Source organism: Orbicella franksi, chromosome 5 (assembly GCF_964199315.1).
Source record: "Orbicella franksi chromosome 5, jaOrbFran1.1, whole genome shotgun sequence".
Lineage (NCBI taxonomy): Eukaryota > Metazoa > Cnidaria > Anthozoa > Scleractinia > Merulinidae > Orbicella > Orbicella franksi.
In genome coordinates, this window is record NC_138149.1 from 24,254,785 (window position 1) to 24,277,400 (window position 22,616).

The window sequence follows — 22,616 nt, forward strand, 5'->3', positions numbered from 1 at the left end:
GACGGATTGGTGTGGACGGTAGGCCTAGCCATAGAAATAAAGCTGCGTTTTTCAGTTTCTCAGGCGTAGTCAGTGTGGACGTAAAACATTTAATGCGTTTCCAGAGTGAAACCTCCGATTTCAAATTCCTCCAGCGAAAAGTGGACAGGGCCTTGTATGTCAGCCCGTTTTAATCCAGAGCTCTACTCAGCATGGAATTCCGCCGTTGGTAAACACAAAAATCTTCCCCTTAAAATCCATTTCGTTTCGGGTTTCTGCAAAAATTTCTTTTGGAAAATTAAATAAATTACACAATATCAAGGTGGGCTTTGTAGAGCGGTTTTCATTTGATTGTCGAATCAACAAACTGACATCAGTTTTTCATGCGTCTGTCCTGTTATTGATCATGAATTTCGTCATAACATTGCCAAAGTAGTGCAACTGACGCATCGCATAAATTATAAATTCATGTGTCTGTCCGGTTATTGACAATGAAAGTTAGCCAATGAGCCCGCGAGGATTTCTGCAGTTATCGTGAAGAAAGTAATTGGTTTTGCGCTACGCTACACGATTGGCTTAAAAATTCGCGCCGCTTTTTGATCCAATCAGAAGTAAAACCAAAACCAATCCTGACTCGTTCGCATTCGCTTTCCCGCGCTTTGCGTGAGCTACATGTAGTCACTTCGAGATTTGACTGGCTCATTGGATTGTCTGTGTCCTTTGTGATTGGCTAGAGCGATAACTTTGGTTTTGGTTTTACGACACTCAATTGAAAACCTCTCTATCAAAGGAAATCTACAAAAACAAAACAACATAAAATGATAAAAAAGAAACTGACATCTAGACCTTTATTGCAAATCACGATGGTCAAGTAGCAAACATTGTATTAACATGGCACATACAGTAGTTAAGACGTACAAATTTCCTATGCGAGGTCTGACACGTTGAAAGAATCCAAAGGTTACACACTTGTTTTAGTAACGCTAACACGAACGAGAGTCTGTAAGAAATGACGAATGAAGAAATCATCTTCTACCCTAAATTCTAACTAAAAGAGGTACAACCTTCAACCTTAAAGCTGGGTTGTTCTTTTCTTTCTTATTGACTGTCAGAGAGCTTACTATTTCAGATCCGATTTCGTAAGCCTAAAAGCAACTGGTTTAAACGGGTATTCAACGTAAAAGTTAAGACTAGTTGACATTTTTTTTTCCGACAAGAAATTGAAAAGCAATTGATCTCTACTGCTGTTGTGATGTAAGCTCATTTCGCTGCTAATTTCACGGACAAATTTCCGCGCTTTCCGCGGTCTGCACTGAAACAAGACAACTGACTAGTACAACTGAAGTCACACACCAAGAGCAGAAAAAAGTTGCGTATGATTTAATCAAATGCCTCTAAGATCTAAAACATAGCAAGCACTCTGACGATATGAAGAGTTCGATAAATTAATTATCTCGTCGAGTGATCACCATTGCCAGAGTAATTCACCAAAAACTCGCATTGGGTAAAAGCGAATCGGCATCATATCAACAAATCAGTTTTGTTTGAAGCGAATACGATAAATTTGATATTACAAGGTAAAAAATATGTTCATTTCTCCTCCTATATGTATCGTTAAACTCATCTTCGATAAATCCTGGCGTGTCAAAAATACCCCTACGATGCAATTGAACTGTCGTCTCCAACGTGAAACGATTTTAACTGGAATAAGCTAACGAAACGAATTATCGAAAACGATACATTGGCATTTCTTGGTAATGAGTGAAAATACCTACTTATTGCAAAGGTCGTTGAAAGAGAAAGTTCACAATAAACGTCTCCGAAGTTAAATACCTCGCAAGCAATTCTTTCGTTCGTTCCCTGAAGTTTGTCTTTTGAGTTATGCAATAACGAGTTTACATTAACACCTCAGTTTTCGCGGTGGTCGACTCGATAGCTGTTATTTGAATACCCACACCCAAGGATACCGCCCACTAATATAAAGCTAGAACAAATTTGTACAGCATAATAAACAGTACCACATGGAAGAACTGATCAATAGCATTCATTTGAATGGTCGCACACTGGGGTTTCATCCACAGCCGTAAAAGTTAGCACCACATTGCACAACGTAATGAACAGTACCAAAGGTGAGTGCTGCTCAATAGCTTTCATTTGAATCGTTACACGCTATAGGTTTGAGTGCTGGAGTGTGCAGATTCAGTCATGAAGAGTTAAATCGATATCTCAACATATAACTAACAAGCCGAACACAGGTCAACGCCAGATCAGCTGAGAATCAATTTAGATCTTCAGCAGGATTACTGTTTTCGTCCTTTGGCTTTTGCAGAAGAGCTTTGGGGGCTTTTACCAGGGACAACTTTATCAGGCACAAAGGTCACTTGTGGTGAGGACCTCGCAGAGGTTCTCGTGGGTGTTTTGCGGCGTTTACGGGGGGGAGATCCTTCGTCGACGTCCGAGTCTTCTTTAGAGCCACCTAAAGAGAAAGAAAAGAACAAAATGGTCACAGCAGCACCGCAACGAAAAAAAAAAGTGTCGATGCAGTTGCCAACATTATCCTGACATGTAGCAATCCTACAACACAGTTTGTAGACGCAAATTGAAGTGCTGCTCTTCTTTTGTACTTGACGATCCTGAACAAGAGTTTGGCTCTGGCCTGTGTTATCACTTTCATTTGCAACTTGACATGCAATGTAAAACCTTATTTTTCATTTATATGGCTAGCCCCACAAGCGGGCATGATAACACAAATCCTGCACTGTGATTGGTTATCCGAGCAGGCAAGATGGGGTTATCTTTTCCGCTCGGGATTGCCTGCTGTATCACGCAACTGAAATAGTGGTGCGCGTACGCCATAAGGTAAATACTTTATTGACCAAGATGGCTGGATATTAGACTCGATCTTCTTACCAAGGCCAGTATCTTAACCTCAGGGTTGTACCAGACTTGTCATATGTAGCTGTCACAGGGCAGTTAATAACACAGTACATGCACAAAGCCTTGGGAATTGGCTTTCTTACTAATACGTTATTATTGTAAATTGTTACATATAAGTTACAAAGATACCTGACTTACTGGGAGATGAAGTTTTCCTTAAGCCATATTCGTAGTCGGGGACATCTGGTGTTGACCTCCCTGATGGTGGCTTTGAAGACGCTGGTGTTCTCCTTGGTGACTGTCTCCTGGACTGAGCGTAGCTATGTTCATCCTGGAGAGATGATCTTCCCGGTATACTGCTTGCCATCTGGATGTCATTACGTCCCTCTGAGGAACCACCCACGGTACTTGTATCACCTCCAGTGTCCAAGAGCGATGAATCTCCTGCAGTGCTATTGTCAGATTCAACAGGCAAGTCCTCGAAACTTCTGATTATTTCTGAAACATCAAGGGGTGGCATTTCATTTGCTTTGTCACCTGAGCCATCCTCTTCAATGTCTTTCAGCAAACTGTCTAAAGTAAAATCACTCGGCAGCATGGATGATCCTAACAGATCAAGCTCAGTGTTACTGGAGGTGGATTGGTTACCGACGAGATCACCACCAGAGGCTGCAGCAGATGTCGACGCTTCAGAAGCAGCTGGGGCAGAGTCGCCATCTTCAATACTTTCTTTATTGCTGGCGGATTCTTTGTCGGTGGATGACTCTTTGAGAGAATCACTTGCTCTGTCAGAACTGGGCACCTCACCAGATTCTTTTGACCCTGCAGCACCCTGCGAGTCAGCGTTATCTCCAGCAGTCAGTCCAGTTCCAGATCCTGACTGTTTACTGGAAGCAGAGCTATCTTTAGCGGACAAGTTAAGAGCTGAGGTATTATTGACGACTGAAGCTAAACTCCTTGCACTGCGGTCCACTGACGCGCTGGAGCCCGATCCTGTAGTTGGTTTGCTGCGGTTGCTTTTGCCTTTTGTTGCAGCTGTGTGAGCTTTGCCTTCTTGTGTACTCATTATGGGTCCCTTTACTGATTGGACTGCTGAAGTAGGCTCACCTGACTGGCCAGCGGGGCCTTGAATGAACAAACAAATGAACAACTTAACATCTAAAATCTCGTGTAACTGTGGGTCATATGATTACCTCCTTTTAGTCACAGCGGGAGGAAAACGGGGGGGGGGGGGTACTCCTTTGGTACACCTTTTATTGAAGGTACCCCCTTCACGTACCTTGTACTAAAGAATGCTGCATCTCTTTTCTAAACCCCTGTAATGAAGTTAAAGAACAATATTGCGGGGGAATATCAAGCATTATTAAAGACGTGATCATTGGATAATGCAATTCGAAAGTTTTCATTGGCCTAGACATCATGGGTTATGAGCCATTATACCATGTTCTATTCCACTCATGCTTGTTGGACGTCGTGGAATAATTGTTAACTACCAGATACAGACATGAAGTGGACTTGTGTAGAACTGCACGTACATAAATTATCAAGCTAGAACCTTTAAGGTCAGCACACACGAGGTGACAAATCCCCAAAACTAGTCCATGCAACAAGTTTATAAAAGAGTCTACATGAGGGGAATGGTTGCAGAGACTACACCCTTTTATCCCCCCCCCCCCCCCCTCTGAGGGGAGAGCTACTCTACAAAGTTCTGTACAAGGAGGCTCTGTTCCTAGGTCCCCCTTCCCTATTTTGACAGAAAAGGTACCCCTTAGAGTTTGGTATGGTTGGTGCCTTGTCCCCTGGTGTGTGCTGACCTTCAGGCTTCTAGCTTGCTTATGTACATGCAGTTCTACACGTCTCCACCTCGTGGTATACCTTTAATTGAAAACAAGGTACCCATTTCACATACTCATATAACTAGCTCATATTATGAATAAATTGCCAAATAAGGAAGTCTTCCTGTCATTTTAATGTAGTGCCTAATAAATTAAATGATACAGCCATAAGGTGCATCTGTTCAAAATATTTTTTTTACAGGCCCTTCAAAATAACTAAATGACAGATTTCCCTACCTTTTCAAATACCTCAACTTGTGGAATCCCTACCCTATTAGAAATCTTAAGCCTGAAAAAGGTACCCCCCTCCCCATATAGGCTATTATAGGGAGTAGCCCCCCCCCCCCCATGACTGTTTACATGCAGAGACTAATAATTAGTATGTGCAACTATTGCACAAGAACATAGCAAAAACTAGGGGCAAAAGGTATTAATTCTTTCACTCTGCAGCTTTTCCAAAGGGAACCCAAAATATTTATATAGTTAACTTCACAATGTAGCATTGGAATAAATCAAGTGAATAAAACTGCAGATAGTTCAGCTACATTATTTTATGTTTGTTCCCCTCTCCTCTCTCTCTCTTCTGATTTTCCAGATAACATCTAGTTGTTACTTTTTGTCAGTAGTATTTCTACTCCCCTCGGATGGGACACTTGTCCATCACAAGGTTGGCCCCCAGCATAAAGTTTGCCGGCACCCATTTACACACATGGGTGGAGAGAGGAACTGTGAGAGTACAGTGTCTTGCCCAAGAACACAACCCAATGTCCATGGCGAGGACATGAACCTGAACTGCTAGATCAGGATTACAGCGCACTAACCATGAGGCCACCGCGTCTACACAAAGGTGCAAAGGTAAATGTGTAAAAAAATCAAGCCACAAACCTGATGATGATGTACTTGTGGCTGAGACATTCTGCGTTGATGATGCCTTTGCTTTTGTCCCCGTCACAGCTCCACTTGAGGGCGCAACCATAGTGATCACCATCTTCCTGCGGACAGTCTGTGACTGACTGGCAATAGACTTGGGTACTTTATCAGCTGGAAGCAGTAGTAGCGGCTTCTTACCTCCGGTGCTCTCAAGCTGTTCAGCTGATGTCAGCGTTTGGATAGTGGGACTGCCGTTTGGGTTGGATGATGGAATGAGAACAAGGACCTGTGAACCTTGCTTTGGCTTTTTAGCCTTTTTCTTGTCACTGCTCCTGGTTTTCATGCCATCCCCTTTCCCTTGCTGGATATACTGCTCTACAAGTTTAGGGGAAATCCTCTCCACAGGAACCAAGAACAATGGAGAACCTTTCGTTGTTGGGAGGGGAACTGAAGAAACTCCTTTTTTGCCTGCACCACTGGTGTAGATTGTTGCCTTTGCGGGGATTATAGATGAAGCACAGGTTTTGGATGATGGGTCTTCCATACTAGCTGATGGCTTGCTTGTTGAGCAGGAAGATGTTGGGGTTGTCTTAGCAGAGGTGGTACTACATGGAGATTTTTCAACAGCAACAGAAGATGTTGTACCCGCTAAAATACAACAAATGATAATAATTATTCTGCCGATAATGCCAAAGAACTGAACACTAATATATTTTCTTTACAACTTTCTTGTATCAGGGTGTAAACTCCCCCTCTAGATACATGTACCACTCATCTGAGAAAAGGACTTTTCCACTTCCCATAGAACTCATCTAACTGGACGAGATAAATATACCTAATAAGTGATCATATTCTTGATGCATCTACATAATACATGCACTTGCCTTAAAGAACACATACATGTATATATGACTCTTAGCTTTGTTCACCAAGGTGCAAAAAGTGGCTTTGAAGATGTAAGTAGTGCTTCTTTCCTTCACATATCAAACTTTAACTTCAACAAACTTTGCACTGTTTATGAAACACATCACATTCAACACCTCATTTTTCAGCTTAGTAATGAAAATAGCCACAGGTCACATTATTTTTTTATCTCATTGTTTTCTTGTGTTATATTGTGTTAAAAGGCACCTACAAAATCAAAACATAATTTTGTCATTCTTGAGTTAACTCTTTAATTTGTCTGTTGGATACAAAAATGTATTAGCAATAGACCATTACAATAACTGCAGAAATTCATGCACGCTCATTAGGCTAATTTTCATTGTCAATAAGCAGACAGACACATGAATATATAACTTATGTGATTTGTCAACGTGCGAGAGCAGAAAATTTGACAATTTTTTACTGTAAGAAAGAAATTGATGTTAGCTTTTCATGCATCTGTCCTGTTATTGACGATGAATTTCGACATAACATTGTCAAAGTAGTCTGCAGATCCACTCGGTTATCACATTGTGGATCCACAGCTACCGTACTTTGATAATGTTATGATGAAATTCATGATCAATAACACAAGCCTGCAGATAACAGTCAGTCATTGGACAATACATTGTCCAGTAAATTTGAGGTTTTGACAGGTAAAAGCTTAGCCTGGTAGGACACTCTGACCAGGCATTTCTGCTGCAATGAAAAATATTTCAACTGGAAATTTGTGGCCGAATATGGAACATGTTATTGTATTATACCGGTACTAGCTGTCAGACAATACTACACAAAAAAGCTTTGTCATCAGTTTCATTTTTTATTTCATTTCTGAGAAATTATTTTATCATGTGCAATGCATTGTCTCAAATGTCACGTCAAGTTGCATTCTTGTCCCTGGAGGCCACGCCTCTGGGGATGAGAAAATAATAGAAAAGCCATCATTGGGATTTTGATTACTGGCTGCCTAATAGGGGTGACCATTTATAGGTGTCCGCCTACAAGTAATAGGGGTTTGACTGCAGTTAGCATGATAACAGAATAATTTACATTTGAAAAGTAGTTAACAAGGTTTGTATCATGACAAAGTCAACTCTAACCTTGCTTCTTTTCACAGACCTGACCACTAAACAATGGACTGTAAAGTGGCTTTCAGCCCGTGCCTTATTTGATTCAGATATCAGTAGCCTCCTCTGCTTCCGCCCCATATAGCACACACAAAAAGTCTCGCATTGTAAAAAATACCCAAGGTTAGTAAAGAATCCAGTCGGACTAAAAAGACAGCACTTACATGTATCTAGTATGCACATCACCCAGAAAAATAACAAAGCATGGAAATTTTTTTTCTTTCTGTGTAGACTTTTGACAAGCATCATTTCTAAAAACTATTGTGACTTAAGGCCCAAGCATTGCTATTTTTGTCATCTATACATGTATGTATTTATGGGATAGATGCATTAGAAACCACTGCAGTTACTAACAGCCTTTTTAATAACAGCTTCGTTTTCTTTTGTAAAGACAAACAAATTTGAGCAATAACTGTACAATGGATTAGTGAGATGAAAACAGTTTTACACCCTGACAACATTAACGTAAGTGCAGCTGAGTAGAAACCTTTTTAATTAGAAGCGAAACCCTGATACATGTATTTTACAAACAAAGTCTTTGAATTGATTCTCTGGTAGAATGAAGAATTTTCTTCAGTCTTACCAAATTTAGAGTAAAATGTATGGATTTAAGCCAGAGCTGGAAAAAAAAAATATTACACACATGTGGCATAACATGAGTTCTTTCAAATGCCTGTTTTGGCCAGACATATTTATTTACCAATAATAATTGGTCCATCATTAATTAGTGCATATTAATTTGCACACACAAATAGTCTGATGACTAAATTATTGATAGAAACCAAACCACAAGATAACAAGGATTTTGAAAGTTTCCCAAGAATTTATTTATAATAAACAGGGGTTTTACAGTGTAACCAACAGTGAACCACCATTATAATATTATATTTATAATAAACACATTTTTGCAGTCTCTTGGCTTTTTGTTATACTGTGGCTCCACCATATGAATCTCCTGTTGTGTTATGAAATGTTGTGGTTAAATTTTGCCATTGGTACAATTTGGTATTCTAATGGCCAATTCCCTCTTTGAGCCATGCCTGCAAGGATTTTTCATGGCAGCTGTATCCATCATCTCAGACTGGATATTTGTTTTAATGAATACAGCCACCATGACTCCCTGCAGACACATGTCATAGAGGGAATTGGCCATTTGTTCTGGTGTAAGGTAATATATTATAAGGTGTATCAAAAAATAAAACAGAAATACAAATTTGTACCAAGGGTTATATTGAACCACAACATACGCACAAGATGACTTCTAAATTGTAGACTTGCACTACCCAAGTTGCATCAAACTATGTTACATTGCAGTCTAATACAGAGTCATTCATGTTACAAGTACAATTTTATACACATCAACTCTGCACGCACACTATGAATGTCATACACAGTGACTAAGAGCTGTTGATACATACCTTTAGTGGCCACATCTGAAGATTTAGGATCTTGTTCCTGGTCCACACTCATGAGTACAACACTGTCTGTATCAGGTCCTACAAGTTACAAAAAGGTTCAGTCAAAAAGGAGTAGACTGATCTCATCTCATCATGGCTTAGTCTTGTGAAATGTGAGTCATGTCACAACTGTGATGTTGATAACTTGCTAAGGTGGCTTCAGTTAGGTGACAATTATCCTGGAAAAGCTCAACCGTGCTTTGAACATCGCAGACCTACCCTGTAGGTGTATAGATTTATGGGTATCGTCATGAATTTGTCAAAAGTGAAGGTAACTTGTGATGGATCACAGGGACACCATGCATGCTGTATCAATTTATGGGTATCATGAAGGCGAATTTGTCAAGATCCGCTGAAAATGTGTTAGAAGGTAACTGTTGATTGATCACAGGGAGACCATGCAGAATTCCACCCCAAGGAAGTAGTAATATATTACTCTTCAAGTAGCCAACAAATTATCACAGAAACCACAGTTGAGTTCAGAAAAAAAGAAAAAAAACAACAAACTATTTGTAGCTTAACTTACCATCTGTCTCATCCACAACAGGTTGCAGAGTAGTCTCTTTCTCGGGTACACTCGTTGAACTTGTGGCTCTGTTTTTCTCTTTTTCAGTTTCTACGTTGATAACTAAGGAGTAAAAAAACCTGAATTATAAATTTCTAATATTGCACATTTACTGGCAACAAGTAAAGAATGCTCAAAAATTTTAACGCAGAGTTTTATTTCGCTGTGCATACAGTGGATTAACATGTTGCTGCTTTCATGTGTATGATCTCCTGGAAGAAAGATGATCACGTCATGTTGATGTGGAAGTAAGATTATAAAAGTCAAATTATTCTCACATTTGATTGGTTCTCAGAGCTGCTAATAAGGGCCGTAACCCGGCCCGTAGCCAGCTGTAATGCCTGAGCATATGCAATAGCCTCGTCTCCTACTGGAGGCCAGACACATGGAGGAAAACAGTGGAAATGGAGATTAAGGAGAAAGGATTAAAATTTTGCGCAGAGGCAGCATCAGCTGTAGTGGATAGGATAGCCTGGAAGCAGAGAGGCAGCAGCCCAGTTCTCCACTAGGAGAACAGAACAATGATGATAATGAAGATCAAGACCAATGGTAAATCCAAACTTAATGACAGCCCTGGTTCTACTTATAATCTACTGGAGGACAGACATATAGATGACATCATTAAAACATATGTTTTTCTTTCTTCATTATATAAAACAGATAGATTCCATGTTGCCATGCGTCTGTTCAGTAATAGCTTACAGAAGATGTCAAAATGTGGTAAGAACTTTAGTCACACACTTGCCTAGCAGCTTGTGTGCCACCTTTTTGTTCTTGCCACGTGTTGACATCATCTGTGCTCTATTATCTAAACAGAAACATGACAACATGGCATCACGGCATCTATTAATGGTCAGGAAAACTTTCTGTGATTGGGAGAACAATGTTCATGATCAAGGCTGTATGTGTAAGTGTACATTGTACATGTCTACAGAGTAGATAACCTCTTGCCAGGAGATACCTCTTGCAATGGGATCATGCCCTTGGGACCAAAAATTGTCTTCTTCCACAGGTGTCCACGAATTGTAACTTAAGAATGTACTCTGTTGGTGTGTGGCAGGGAATGTGACTTGGTGTTTGTTAAGGGAGCTGTCCGTTAGTAAAGGTTCAACTGTATCATTGTAATATACACTCAGAAATTTACTGAACTTGAGTATCATTGTCATTCAAAAATGTAGTTCAAATTGTCAGATCTTGAAAGCAACTGCATTAATTAAAAACTTTACTTGCCAGCACTTTTTTTTCAACAAACCCTGCTTTGTGTACATACAAGTATATATTATTAAGCTCAATATAACCCTTGGTACGATTTGTCATTTTTTTTTTGTTCCTATACAATTATAATGTACTGCCATATGCCAGAACAAAGAAATAAACAGTAATTAGAATTGTACCAATGGTAAAATTGAACCACAGGATATACATATAATTAGATTTGGCAATCCAGAGTGAAGAAAAAACATGCATGTATGTACATGTAGATGTATACATCAAAACTATTAGGGATGAAAAGGTCAGAAGAGTTGACTTGGACTAGAAAAATACATGTATATTACATGATACACTGTTTACATAGCCTGCAAACACCAGGAGAAGTTTGGGAGAATTCCAAAGTTGATATATAAATTCAACTCCTAGGGCTAAGGGTTTACAAAAGCTTATAAATTTGCATCACAACACACATCACAGTCTATCAGACTAGCTTCTTCTTGTATCTTGAACCCTTTAATTTCCAAGTGTTAGTTGTGAAAAATTGTGGCTTCTTAAATATAATTTGAGACACTGTTAGGTAGAGAGGTGACGAGAATTTCTTCTCAAATCATTGCTTGGAAATATTTTCAGCCTTGATGTCCCACCAAATTGCCAGAACCAACATCAGTATAGCAATCATTATGAGTGTACAATTAAGGATTAACACTACAAGTGATATTTGAAATTCTCTCAAAATTGCACGAGCCTTCAAGCAAGACAGTGTTATTTGAGGGAATTTCAAAATATCTGCAGTCCTTTTTAATTGCTTGCACTTGCTTACAGTTACTCTGACTATTTATTGCATGGCTGAGAAAATGGCAAATTCACATGTGTTAATTAGGTTACTTTGCACTGCAGTGCATATTAAAAACTGATGATAAATTGGCCAGCTCTCAGCCAAACTCAATAAAGTAATCTTGTCAGTCATATAATAAATGGAGATACAACTTTCTTACATGAAATCCACTAAAAAGAATTGCTCTTTACACTATACACTGTACCTGGTGTCGCTGTTTTATCAGATGTTTGTGCCAAGTTCGATTTTCCTGTTTGGTTCTTATTCCTTTCTTCGGCCTGGATTATATTACCTTGTGTGTCCTTTATTGAGCCGCCTGCTTCAGCAGATTTCCTTGCTTTATTTGCTTCATTTGGCTGACTTCCATCTGTCTGAGAACTCTTTTCAGAGTTTTCTGTCTGTCCTTTGTTACTTTCTTTAGTCTGGCTTGCACCTTTCTGGGAATCTATTCAGGATTAATGAAAAAAACAAACAAACAAACAAAAAAAACAGTGTGAATGGTAAAATGATGGAGCTGTTAAATATCTCCTTGTAGCAAGTACACTACATCATACAGTCTGCATTAGTGTATTGTTGGCCATTTACCCTGGCAGTTGAACACAAAAATATTTCAATGTTCATTGGTTTTTTGAACAGTTAGCATATAAAGGAATTTACATGTTCATGTAGGACTTTTGAAGACTACCTGTCAAACCTTTCAAGAACTAGCAACAAATCAAATTACACATCAAGATAAAAGGGAAATACATCCTTCAGGATATTAGTAATATGCAGTTACATGTACCAGAGAAAATTAAGCAAAACAATTGTTAGCAATTGACCTGGAAACGACATGTATGCCTGACAATCACTTGTTATAAAAAAGTTGCTCAAGACATAATATCACCATTTTGTCAGTGAGCTTGTTTTTTATAGCTTTTAAATGAGGCTAAATGTAATTTAGGCTAAGTTAAACATGAAACGAGATTGCTGGCAAGCAGTCTTCCACAGAGCGAGTTCAGGGTGGCTGGGGGATTTGTGCAGGGGTGCAGGGATTTTGCAGCTCAGCTTCGGATGTCAAATCATTCTGCATGTTTTTCGCTGCTGGACAGTGCTTTTAATGCTGTAGTGCAAAGCATGTGATGCCTATGTCAGAACCTGACAACGCAGTGTATGAAGAGAACAATGCTTATGGAAACAAGAACACAGCAAAATATTGTGTGCTGACTTATTTGCAGAGGTCTTTCAATAAATCTAGCCTACGAACGCACACATATTTCTGGCTGTGGCTTATCTCCGCCGAAAATAACGTCTGCGAACCTGAGCCAGGAAACAATTTCTGTGACGTAATGACTTTTGTTTCTCCTTGGCCAATCAGATTCCATAATAGAATGCAACTCGAGTGCTCCTCACAGCGAATACCTCGCGCAGTAGTTCTGGGGCTACTTGAGCTAAACTGTGATTGGCTTAAGTAAAATTTCTACATCACAGAAATCGTTTCCTGGTTCAGGTTCGCAGACGTTATTTTCGGCGGAGACAAGTGACAGTTGGAAATATATCTGCGTTCGCAGGCTAGATAAATCAAAAGAGAGGAAAATAATTTCATGATATCAACATTTTTATCACTGTGCAGCCCCCTGACCAATTTTACCACAAAAGCACCAGAAGTTACCACAATCACTTAAATTCTCCACATACTGTTAACCTACAAACAAGCCTACAGGAGAGGAGAATTTTGCAAATGATCAGCACATAATTTCTCTTCAGAATATATTTACATCATCAACAATTACCAGGTGGTTATGAGAATTTCACAACTGATCAAAAAGAAAATTTGATAAACATATTAAATAAATCATCACCCAAAAGGAAATATAAATTATAAGGAGCATTTAATAATTTTAATGACACAAAGAAAACAAACATTCTGTGGCTCAACAATGAATACAGCAGCCTAATCACAATTTATGCTTTAAATTTGCTTCACTTTGTCTTTTCAAGACCAAAGTTATGGTACTTTTGACCAAGAGATGGCCATATTAATCAATAACACTCATTATAAAAATTTGGGAAAAGCCTTCACATGAGTTTTATGGTGATTTCATGACATTCACAAGAAATTAAGAACTTCTCAGGGCAGTCAGTAAGGGCCGTAATCTGTAGCACCTACATATAATATGGCTAAGTATGCTAGATGGAACCTTGATGTTACCGGTGAACATGACTGTAGTCGATACAATTCACTCATAAAGTAACAAGTTTGTTGTGGGGGCTACAGGTGAATCAAAACTTAATGACAGCCCTGTTCTCTAACAAAATCTTATATTCCCTGTCTTTTTCCTGGCAATTATTAGTGATTATTTCCTAACTTTTGGCAATCCTGATTGATCAGACCAGTGCATGAGAAACCTGAAAACTATAATTAAATGTCTAGATTACCTGTGTTATCCACTCGCTGCCTCTTGTTTTTATCATTCTCCATACTGTCAGCTGGACCTGGCCTCTTATAAGAATCTTTTGCTTTGACAGCAGCATTTTGTGAGTTATTCGTTGGTCCAGCAGCCTTTCCCGTAGGCACTGCAGGTTCGTCATCAGGAACTTCAATGTCATCTGCTGCATCGATAGCAATCACTGTTTTTGAGGAAGATGAGCGTGAAGTTGTCCCCAATGGATTCTTTATGCTCATCCAAGTGTCCTGTATCCTTTTGAATGTTGGAAAGATGTTTATTCCAAGTATCTTGGCTAGTTCTGGACCGATACCATTTCGAAGGATTTGAACATATCTTTGCCTTGGAAGGACAAGTCTACTCAGCAATTTCTTACCAAACAGGCCAAAATCATCAATGTGCTTGTCCAACAATGCTGGCATGACATAGGCACGGAAGAAGCTTGGATGGGCATGACAATCAGCAATGATAACGGCATTGGCGGCATCCTTGGGTTTATTGTAAATAAATTGTTTCATATCTTGGTCTGAGTAGTTTTCCTTCCTTGCAATTTTCTTGGCCTCTACTGACCTCACTTTTTTGACAATTCGACCCCATTTGACTGCAAATGGAAGACTGAAATCCAACATGTTAGTTTCGTCAATCCCATCTTCATCATCATCATCATCATCACCAAGGTCTAGATCTTCCAGGGTGATAAACTTCCTTTTCTTCTTAACTGCATCACTTCCTGTTTGTGGCGTTGAGTTTGAGCTCCCAGCTGAGGTGGTATCAGAGTTGCCAAAAGTATTACCTGAAGATGAAGCTACCTCAGAGGAACTTGCTTTTCCAGTTTCTTTGACTTTACTGTCCGCATCTGTACAACATTCGGCATTGGTTCCCTCACCCTTTTTGCTTGACCTTGCCACCTCTTTGACCTGATTGCTGTCCTTTTCTAAGGATGTTTTCTCCTTGTTTGCATCTTGATGTTTGCTAACACCGCTCCCTGGTTTATCTGTTACCATGGGAACATCAAGTGTGTCCTTACTAGTGCTAGCAGTTCTTGTATCACTACCACTGTCAACATCTATAGTTTCTACTTCTCTTCCTTCACATGCGCCATCTGCTTTGTTTTTTGTAGTCTCTTGTTGCTGGCCCTCCTTCACCTGGTTTTCAGGATCCATTTTAGATTTTTCAGTTTGGTCACTGTCTCTGACAGTCCCTTTTTCATCATTGATTAACTTTGCACTATCCACTTTGTTTCCAACTTCATCTCTTTTCTCAACAGTGGCTTCCTTAGCTTGGCCTTTCTCACTGCCAGTCTTGGAATTGTTTCCGTCTTCTTCAACATCCATTGCAGCAATTTCATTTCCTACATCAGAAGGTTTCTCAGTAATTTTATCCTCCTGTGTTGCATTGGCAGATTCCTTGACACTTCTCCCAGCGACCTCGCAATTTTTTTCAGCATTTGCATCAACCGTTGCATTGTCTTCTTTGCTGACAAGATCAATTATTGGTTTTTCACCTTCTCCTGCCTGCTCTCCTTTCCTTGATTTTAGCTCTTTGACATTGCTGCAAGAGTTGGTTTCACTCTGATCATCCACCATTATCACATCAGACGACTGCAATTTTGAAGCTTTGCTGCTATCATCAATCTCCATTGGCACTGATGTCATATCTTTGGGGGTAGATTCATCAGATATGTGTCCCACATTTTCAGTCTGCTTGGGCTGCTCAGACGGTTGATCAGCTCCGGATTTACCATCAGAAGATTTTGCACATTCATTTGCTTCAACAGATTGCGGCTCACCATCTTTCTTTTCACCTTCTTTGCCTTTACCATCTTTTCTTGGAAACGATACTAACGAAGTGGGGGTGACATCACCAGACTCTTTACCTGACTCTGCTGACTTCTCTTCTACTGGAGGGGAATCACTGGCGTTCTTGTCTTCTACTGTTATTGTGTCATTATTAGTAGTTCCAATGCTGGAGTCATTATGATTAGCCAAGCCAGCTCCAGTAACTGAAGTTCTTGTGGCTGATTTTTCGGCATCTGAGTCTAAACAAATGGTGTCCACAGTCTTCTTTGCTGTTGCAGAACTTCCTGCATTTGGATTAGTGTCTGTCTTGGGTTGAGCTGTGGAGCTTTCCGGTTTCTGGTCAGTGTTGGCTGCGTCTGACGGCAGTGAATCTTTACTGCCTTGTTTATCAGCTCCTGGAGTGGTTTCATCACCTTGTGAAGAATTATCTACATCTGACGTTTTTGCATCTGCTGGTTTGCTTCCATCCTTACTGCTACTTTTTGTCCCCTTAGCCTGGTCTTTGCCTTGCGGCAACAAAATCAACTCCAGCAATTTGGCTTCCACCTCCCTTCTAAAGCGTTCAAACTCTGTGAACATTTTAAAAGCGGAAATGCCGCCAGACTGAACACGAAAGGATTTTTGTTCCAGTAACTGAAAAAGTGAGATCATTTTGGCCACTCGAGACTTGACAAGATCCAGAAATTCATCATCTGGAAGGCGTCTAAAAAGTTCACGTAACCGCGCCCTCCGGTGCGAATCAGCAATTTCCAAAGGCAAAAAATTGTCGCATGCAATTGATGCCTTCTCCGTGGGAACTAAATACTTGTGAGTAGGATTAAAATAGTAATGTTTTCGAAGAGCTGCTCTGTTTGGGTAAGCCTTCTGGCACGTAGGTAAACCACATACGTTATTATTTTCATGGCACGCCCGACAATATCTGCAGCATCCCCCAGCACAAAAACTGACAGAAGAACTTTTAGCTTTTGTTGCTGTTGGTTTGCTTTCTGGTTTGGCCACAGGTGTGTTGCTTGAGGTAGCAGGTACTAGTGAAACATGTACAAGCTGTGTGGGTGCCATTACTGGAGGCATTTTAGAGGCTGGCAGAGAAGGTGCAGTGGACTGAACAGTTGCATTTGTTTGACTAATTAAATTCACAGTAGTAGTCTGTGGGGCAAATGTTGGTGTCACTGGTGTAGCCGAAGAGGAATTGTCCTGAGAGGCCTGTACCTGCAGTGGCATTCTTATCAAAGCTGTCTGTGTTCCAGAATTAACTGGAGATTGGTTTGGTTTAAGGAACGTCCCTGAACTAAGAACGATTAAAGGGGTTCTTGCAATGCTAGTAACAGTTGTTGTTTGCTCCACAGTTTTCGCAGTACAAGTTGTATCTAATATTGCAGATGTTGGTGCTTGTGATTTATCAGGAACTGCAGAATTTTGTGCTGGTTCTTCTGGCGTTGGCAATACTGGGGAAGGAGGTGGAGAACCTGAGAACGGCTCATCAATAGAATCAGGAACTGTTACAGAAGGTGAAGCTTCGGATGTGGATGATAACGAAGACGAAGACAAAGATGGAGGGCTGTTTAGAACCCTTTTCTCCTGAAGAGCCTTAATGAGGGCATCTCTTGCTGAGTTCAAAGGAGACTGATTAAGAGGTGCAGCTGATGAAGTTACCACACCAGAAGCTGACTGATTACCACCATTCACAACGAGACTATTGGTATTAGTTACAATTTGCGGCCCTGTGGATACTGAAGACACTATTGGTGTTACTGAGGAGACCTGACCTCCTGTTCTTAAATCTGACTGCGAAGGTACACGAGGTGGCATTGGTGCCATAGCTTGAGGCTGCTTTTGTGCAGGATGCAGTACATGCATACTGGGAGCTTGGGTTAAACTCGCAGGAGTCACCTGATGGGTTGGTCTAGCAGCACTCAGCACAGCTAAAGAACTCTGTATGGCTTGTTGAAGCTGATTTGCAGTCAGAGGAACAGATGTCTTGGTGACAGTGGTTAATGCTGCTTGGATTGCTTGTTGTAACAGACTTGCATCTACTCCCTTTGATTGGCTGATTATTGTAGCTAGTGCGGTCTGAAGAACTTGTTGAAATTCACTGGTGTTAAATGGCTCAGTGGCTGGCAAAACAAACCGAATGTTTAGAGGCTTTGGACCTGAAGCACTGGATATTTTTACAGTCGATGCCTGCACTTGAGATACTGGGACTCGTGCTGTGGTTACAGGTAAGTTTGACGCAGCTGTCGTAGGATGACTAGTATTGAGTGTTGTCATCCTAGTATTGGGTGCAGCTCTTAAATGAAGTGGTCTTAGAGTGACCGGCTTTGATGTAGTGGATCTAGTGCTCCTTGCTGCGGCTCCGCTTAAAACTGTTTGCGCACCGGTGGCTAAGGATCGAACATCGACAATCTGCGGACCACTGCTTGCAACACCAGAACCAGGAAAACTGACTGAACTCTGGGCAGTGGGAGCCACAGAAACTATTTGCGAAGGCATTGATATGGGAACTACCGGGTTTTGAAAGCTGGAAGGCTTCTTTGCAAATTTTGGTTGGTTTGTGTCTGTAGATCGAGCTGATTTCAACGAGCTGATGACATTTTCTAAGGTCTGCCTCGATCGTCCCGTCGCAGAACGAGCTGCCTCCAAAGATTTTGACTTAGCGATCGCAAGCGACGTTGGCGATTTCAGCGCCCTTGTCTTCGCTCGAGGTGCCTGCTCGAAATCACACTCTTGGAGAAGGGAGCTGAGGGAATACGAGACTTCACAATCCTCGTCTGACTCGGGCTCTTTCTTCACGGTGATCATTCCCATGTTTCGAACGCGAAGATTCACGGTTTCCGCCTTGTTTGCGTTCGTGTTCGTATTTGCCGCGAGACGCTTCGCGCCAGTTTGATTCGCTGCATGTAAGGCGGTTGCATTCCTGCCCGAGGAAGTCGAGAAACTTTCGCTTTGATAGCGAAACAGTCCCGATCGATCGCTATGGCCGACCACGTCGATCTCTGGAGAAGCGGAACGCTCATCCATTTGGTCGAGAAATACGAATTACCGACCGTTGTTTACAGCGTTGTTTTGAATCGATCGAGCTTCCCCAGCTCTCCGGCCGTTTCCAGTCGTAAATATCTGACCTCAATTTGATAGTTCCACAGCTAATCCAGTTGCATGACGAAGCCTCGATGACACAAATCGATTTTAGCCGTGTATCCCCAGAGTGTCCAACCTACAACAGACATGAACACTGGTGAAATCCCGATTAATTTAACCCATCGCCATGTTGAATTCGACGCCGAGTCGCTTTCCTAAGAAAGAATTGTGGGTCCTAAACGTGTGTTCATTACGTCACGAGCGCGTGTTAAGGGGGCTCTGTGCACACTTGCACGACAACAAAGTGTAATAAATGTTGCGTAGTAAATGCCTTAGAAATGACAAATTTTTAAGAACCAATCGAACTCGAGAATTTTCGAAGCCTCCGTATTCGACTTATTTTGCCCACGTGGTGAAGATACGTTCGATTTTGTCGAAGTTGTTGAAATGAAGCGATTGGATACGAGCCACGGGTTTTCAGTGTTGACGGTTAGCCGTTCTGAGGGACACGATTTCAAATGGTTTCGCTTTTAAAATATTACTCAATTGCTAAAGTGATGATTGATGAAACTGAACAGGGGACACTTCATAAGACTTGTAAGTCAAACGCTTATTAACGTTTATACAAAAACAAGCGATGGCTTTTGATCCAAGTTTTTGATCCAACTATCGCAGTGCGGAGCATTGGTTGCCAGCCACGAGTTTTGTGCAAATATAATTTGCATATGCATAATCGTAGCTATCAAATGACGGTGACCTCACCGTGTAGAACAAGCGCTTAGAGATTACGCTCCTTGAACGTTTAAATAGTTTGCAGCGCCGAAATATTCCGCTGTTGAGTTTCGCATCAGCAGACAAATTCAAAACATGCAAAATTCACACTGAAAATGTGTCAAAGGTCTAAACTCGAGCCAAATCAACGCCATGTGTTTTGAGACAACATTAAGACATAGATTCAGAACAAACACTTTTACAACGTTGCGGGGCAGCTTTTACAAGTCGCCTTACCTATTTACGAAATGAGAGATTTATGGTCTTTAATCGTAAACCTGATACTACAATCCACTTTCGTTAGACCGGCGGTTCGTGATTTTACATCTGAGATAATGCCTGTTGAATCGACGGAGCGAAACGCAAAAACCAATAAACATGGGCTAGGGAACCTCGCCGGCTGCAATGTCGCAATCGTGCGATAAAGGACTTTTGTCGTCGTAAATAAACGCAACCGACAACATTGTGTTCATACCTCTGTCATTCGCTCCAAGCATTCGGAAGAAAACTGAGGAGCTGGCTCGCGTTCATTCATAAAAATTCGACCTACTTTTTAGCTGCGAACTTCAATAAAATGGTTGCACAAAAAGCTGCGAAAGAATAACACTGAAATAGGTAATAATTTTCGTCGCTCTACAACTGAACCAGCTGATAAATTTACATGTCCGAAAACGGTTTCTCTCTTCGCGCTGTCGGGAAAAGCACATCGCTAGATCAGAAAGCTTGTTAAGTAGAAAAACCCGGTTGTATGTCTTGTGCACAAACTTAGCGAATTCTGTTTCTTTACATGCAGTAGTTGTCGGTTACGGAGGTTAATTTCCCTTATTAAAACAGACTTATTACTTGAGTTCGTTGCAATGAGTCGCGTTACGTACCTGGCTTGAATTCTCGCCTAAGCGAGGCTTGATGAATTCAACCCGAACATATTGACACTGAATTTCTAACGACAACAGTGAAAGCACGCCGTTATTGGCGGAGTATGTTGCTCAGTGCGAACTTGTCCGAGCAAAGAAGTAATTCGTGAGAGGACAGTGGCAGTTACGAACAGATATAAAGCTGCTCCAGAACGAGGCTGATAATTATCTTCAAACCTGCTCCTCGCAAGCGTGCGTTGATTTTGCTCGAACACTTTTGAGCAACTTTATGACGGGCGGCCACAAGCAGATTCTTCTTTTCGAAACGAACAGGCCGGTTTCGGCCAAGAGCTAATCGGAGGGGCACGCACTGAACACATCTTCGGAGATTTCCGGAAGTCCTCGGAATATTTTCGGAAGTTTTAATTTTCGAAGGACTTCCGTGTCGGTTCAGCGTTCAACGATTGAAATTAGTAAGCTTTGGATAAGCAGGCAAATTCAAAACGTGACTTATACGATCAGTTCAAAATTTCGATGTATCAAAATTTTGGTTTTCGGGAACATAACAAAAAAAATAAATTGTTTACTTGCCGATGATGCGTTTTGTTTTACTTTCCGAAGTCAGTGATGGCGTGGGTCAAATGTATACACGCAGGCGGTTATGGGTAATTAGTTGGCCATAGACAAATTGACTGGACAGAAATTAACGCTGAGAGGAAAAAAAGTGATTTCCAAGTTCCTTATATTACGTGGAGAAAGCATAATGAATTGCATAATTGAATCTTTTGTTTTGTAACATAATCAATTGGAAAGAAACAATTTCATTCATAATAATAAAGTGGAGAGAGCATAATGAATTGGAGAAAACAACCATGATCAACAAGTAGAATTAAAGCTGGGAGCAGACTTTTGTAGCTCGCTCAGCCTTCATGCGCTCTGCTTAGTGCGTTTTGCACTTGAAAAGGTTGCAGAAGGTTTCATCAGAAAGCAGCCGTTGGATACTGCAGAAAATTGTTGCAAGATTTTAAAAAGATTTTCGTGAAATCCTGCTTCGTCGATGTGATTCTGTTCTCTCTCTTGGAAACTGTTGCAACTTGTAACAGAAACTTCCTAAAAGGAGAGCATATTTTTTTACGTGCATTGGCTGGCCAGAGGGTAGACTACGAGTAATCCCTCTGTCGCTTAGTCCGTCGAGCGACACCGTAAATAAACCGCGAGGAAAAAATTGCCCCGTGAAATCCTGGCGGAAGGTGGGGGAGGGGGGGGGGGGGGGCGGTGAGAGACGCGTCCATCTCGGCCCCAGGAGTTTCGGGCGGCCATTTTTTCTCGCGGTTTTCTCTCGTTTCACGCACGACGGACTAAGCGAAAGAGGGGCTACTCCGTCGTGGTCTAGAACTGGCCCACAGCAAGACAGCCCAGTCCCCAGTGGCTTTCAACTTCTTTTCCAGTGTATCTCTTCTCCCCCCACCCTCCCCCCTCCACGCCTTGGCTGAGCTTAGAACGCCAATTGCCTCGCTTTCTCCCCTACTTTTCGACCGGCTTAGCTTTTCCTCTTGCCGGTTTAATTTCAAGTTTTTCGCGTCGACTACCTAATAATCGTGCCTGGGGCCCATTTCTCGAAAGCCCCGGAAACTTTTCGGGCCCGTAAAGCCATAGCAAAATCTCGAACCTTACGATTACAGAGCTGTTTTATTCATTATATTCTTAATATGAAGAGAAGTTCCCTTCATACAAGAAGTTTCAGGCGTATACACTTCTCCGTTTTTAGATACAGATGGACTAAAAATGGTTTTACGGGCCCGAAAAGGCTTCCGGGGCTTTCGAGAAACGGGCCCCTGGTTCGGTAAGAATTCCCTTAACATGAGTCGCCCGTGAAGTGAACGGCTTCAGATTAATATGGCGAAGCGCTGGCTACCTCGTTCCCAGGGCCGCTCTTTGCTACTTCTGATCTCTAAGGGGAAAGCCCTGGGAACAAGGTTGAGTGCGAAAGAATGGGTGAGAGATTCCATT

General features: G+C 41.2%; 2 protein-coding genes across 3 annotated transcripts in view; both read right to left on the reverse strand.

The window, feature by feature from the left end:
- LOC145487105 (QRFP-like peptide receptor) overlaps positions 1 to 22,616 on the reverse strand; it is a 166,450-nt gene that overhangs the window by 28,689 nt on the left and 115,145 nt on the right. The window lies entirely within an intron of this gene.
- Positions 794 to 21,201, reverse strand: LOC145487060 (uncharacterized). Of its 2 annotated transcripts, XM_081465768.1 has the most exons (8): positions 20,628 to 21,201; positions 14,100 to 19,117; positions 11,887 to 12,126; positions 9,596 to 9,697; positions 9,031 to 9,108; positions 5,577 to 6,209; positions 3,046 to 3,981; positions 794 to 2,455 (listed from the first exon to the last, which is right to left on the reverse strand). In XM_081465768.1, the coding sequence occupies exons 2-8, from the start codon at positions 18,922 to 18,924 to the stop codon at positions 2,280 to 2,282; spliced, it is 6,990 nt and encodes a 2,329-aa protein (XP_081321894.1). In that variant the 5' UTR covers positions 18,925 to 19,117; positions 20,628 to 21,201; the 3' UTR covers positions 794 to 2,279. The 2 variants fall into 2 exon arrangements, with proteins under 2 accessions (XP_081321894.1, XP_081321895.1); XM_081465769.1 differs by lacking the exon at positions 20,628 to 21,201 and having other exon boundaries at positions 3,055 to 3,981; positions 14,100 to 20,610.

Bases quoted from the DNA above. Each gene is read 5' to 3' on its own strand.
- LOC145487060 (XM_081465768.1), bottom strand. From the start codon at position 18,924: ATGGATGAGCGTTCCGCTTCTCCAGAGATCGACGTGGTCGGCCATAGC. The intron at 9,698-11,886 runs GTACAGTGTATA...TTTACTCCTTAG, and splicing joins TGATAAAACAGCGACACCAG to TTATCAACGTAGAAACTGAA. The intron at 3,982-5,576 runs GTTTGTGGCTTG...TGTTCATTCAAG, and splicing joins CACAAGTACATCATCATCAG to GCCCCGCTGGCCAGTCAGGT.